General features: G+C 53.4%; 1 protein-coding gene across 1 annotated transcript; it reads left to right on the top strand.

Annotated features, from left to right (window-relative positions):
• LOC133884985 (abscisic acid receptor PYL4-like) lies at positions 1-1,450 on the top strand. Its single transcript, XM_062324601.1, has one exon. It carries the CDS (start codon positions 87-89, stop codon positions 690-692), a length of 606 nt encoding a protein of 201 aa, XP_062180585.1. The 5' UTR covers positions 1-86; the 3' UTR covers positions 693-1,450.
• The last annotated feature ends 714 nt before the right edge of the window (positions 1,451-2,164 follow it).

Below are 2,164 nucleotides of genomic sequence, written 5' to 3'. Positions count from 1 at the left end.
TCTCCCTCTCGTGTCAAAGCGAGAAAAAAAAAGCCAAGAACCTTGAGGTGGGGGTAGGGTGTACCGTGTGGTAGGAGTAAGCAGCAATGCCGTACACGGGTCCGCGGTCGTCGCCGCAGCAGCACAGCCGGATCGGCGGGGGAAAGGCGGCGCACGGGGCGTGGTGCGCGGCGGTGCCGGGGGAGGTGGCGCGGTACCACGAGCACACGGCGCGGGCGGGGCAGTGCTGCTCGGCCGTGACGCAGGAGATCGCGGCGCCTGTGGAGGCCGTGTGGTCGGTGGTGCGGCGGTTCGACCGCCCACAGGCGTACAAGCACTTCATCCGAAGCTGCCGCCTCGTGGACGGCGGTAGCGGCGGCGCCGTCGCCGTGGGGTCGGTGCGCGAGGTGCGGGTTGTGTCGGGCCTCCCCGCCACAAGCAGCCGCGAGCGGCTCGAGATCCTCGACGACGAGCGCCGCGTGCTCAGCTTCCGCGTCGTGGGCGGGGAGCACCGCCTCGCCAACTACCGGTCGGTCACCACCGTGCACGAGGCCGCCGGGCACTGCCCCGGCGGCACCGTCGTTGTGGAGTCGTACGTGGTGGACGTGCCCCCCGGGAACACCGCGGACGAGACGCGCGTGTTCGTGGACACCATCGTGCGCTGCAACCTCCAGTCGCTGGCGCGCACCGCCGAGCAGCTCGCCCTCGCCTAGTGCCCGTGTCCCGCCCGCCGGCCGGGCCTTTTTACGGGACGCTGTTTCCTTGGCCTCTTCCTGTTCTTTTGCCCTTTTGAGGTCGATCGATCGATCAGTTCTTGTCTGCTCTAGAATCTAGCTTGTGTTTTCCTCTTCTTTTTGCGACACAAAGTACAAACCACTGTGTAGGTGTTGCCTGGTATTAACTCTTCTCATACATGTACATTTTTTTAGCTGTCTACTCTTGGCATAGCTAAATTACTACTTGAGCAAAGTTGTTACTACTTGCTAGTAACATACTAGTTGAGTGTTCTTGCAACTGCAATGCCAAAATCTCGCGGGCAAACTTGTTCAAGTCCGAGGGCAGATCGAGTTGGTGGCTAATTTATGATATCAATTAGGAACGGTTTGCGCAAAACGAATGCACATGGAGCTGTGGTCCGTGTAGGACTTCATGGGCAGTGAATCGAGTGATCAGGCATTATAGTCTCTGTTCTAGGTTGGGAGAGTAAATCTACCTGATAGCTAACCATGAACTGGCTGCTAATAAGAGTTTCTGATCATTGTGGTTCTGTATGTTTGCTTGAGAGAGAGCACATAGTCTGCAGGGTTAGCTCTTGCCCGGCTTTCCGGTTGTTCAATCTCTGTATAATGTCAAATGTAAACCAGGTCCGGAGAACGTGGTGTACGTATCGCGTCGTAATGGTCTTTTCATCTATTTTTTTCTTCTTAATACAAAGATATGTATTCTAGCAAAAAAATGTTTGCTTCCATGCCCATATGATCATTTGAAATAACGAACGGCTCAAGCTGTCGCTATTATATTTGTCGTCTGACTTTGCTAATTCCAAAAAAGAACATCATCTGATTTTGTATTTGTTTTCCCTTATATTGGTCGTCTGACTTTTCTAATTCCAAAAGAGAATATCATCTGATCTTGTATTTGTTTTCCCCTAAGGCACCGATTTGAGATCTCAGGTGCCATGCATCCGTTCGCATGCTCGGCAAACAACTTTAAGGTGCATCTGTGCAATGCTGGTCCATGGTACAAGCTGGCATTCGTAGATCCAGATGCCCTGACCTTACCATCTCTCCGCGCCTTCCGTGGCATTTCAAGTCTTCAATGCATTCATGAGAAACAAACAAAGACATCGTAAACCTAGGATTCTCTTCTCGAGGTCTTCACTTGCGATTTTGGTCTGACACAGGTGATGCGCCCCGAGGCTTGGAGCAAGAAACTGGAGAAAGTACGGTGCCCAGCATGCTCTGGCGCCAGCCATGGAGGCACGCTGATATGGAACAGCGATCGAGCACGGCGCGCGCCATTAAATTAACACCCTGGCCGATATGGGAAATCCACACGCACGTACGTGTGTACGTACCACCTGTTTGCCTTCGCTGTTCGCTGCCCCAGTTGGCCAACGGGCATAAGACATCACTAGTGTGGCTTAAGGTTTGTTTATATTACGTTTGAAATTTAGATGGGACTC

The sequence above is a fragment of the Phragmites australis genome, chromosome 11 (genome assembly GCF_958298935.1).
Source record: "Phragmites australis chromosome 11, lpPhrAust1.1, whole genome shotgun sequence".
NCBI classification, from domain to species: Eukaryota; Viridiplantae; Streptophyta; class Magnoliopsida; order Poales; family Poaceae; genus Phragmites; species Phragmites australis.
The sequence above is the reverse complement of the archived record's forward strand: the minus strand, read 5'-3'. Positions and strand labels throughout refer to the sequence as shown.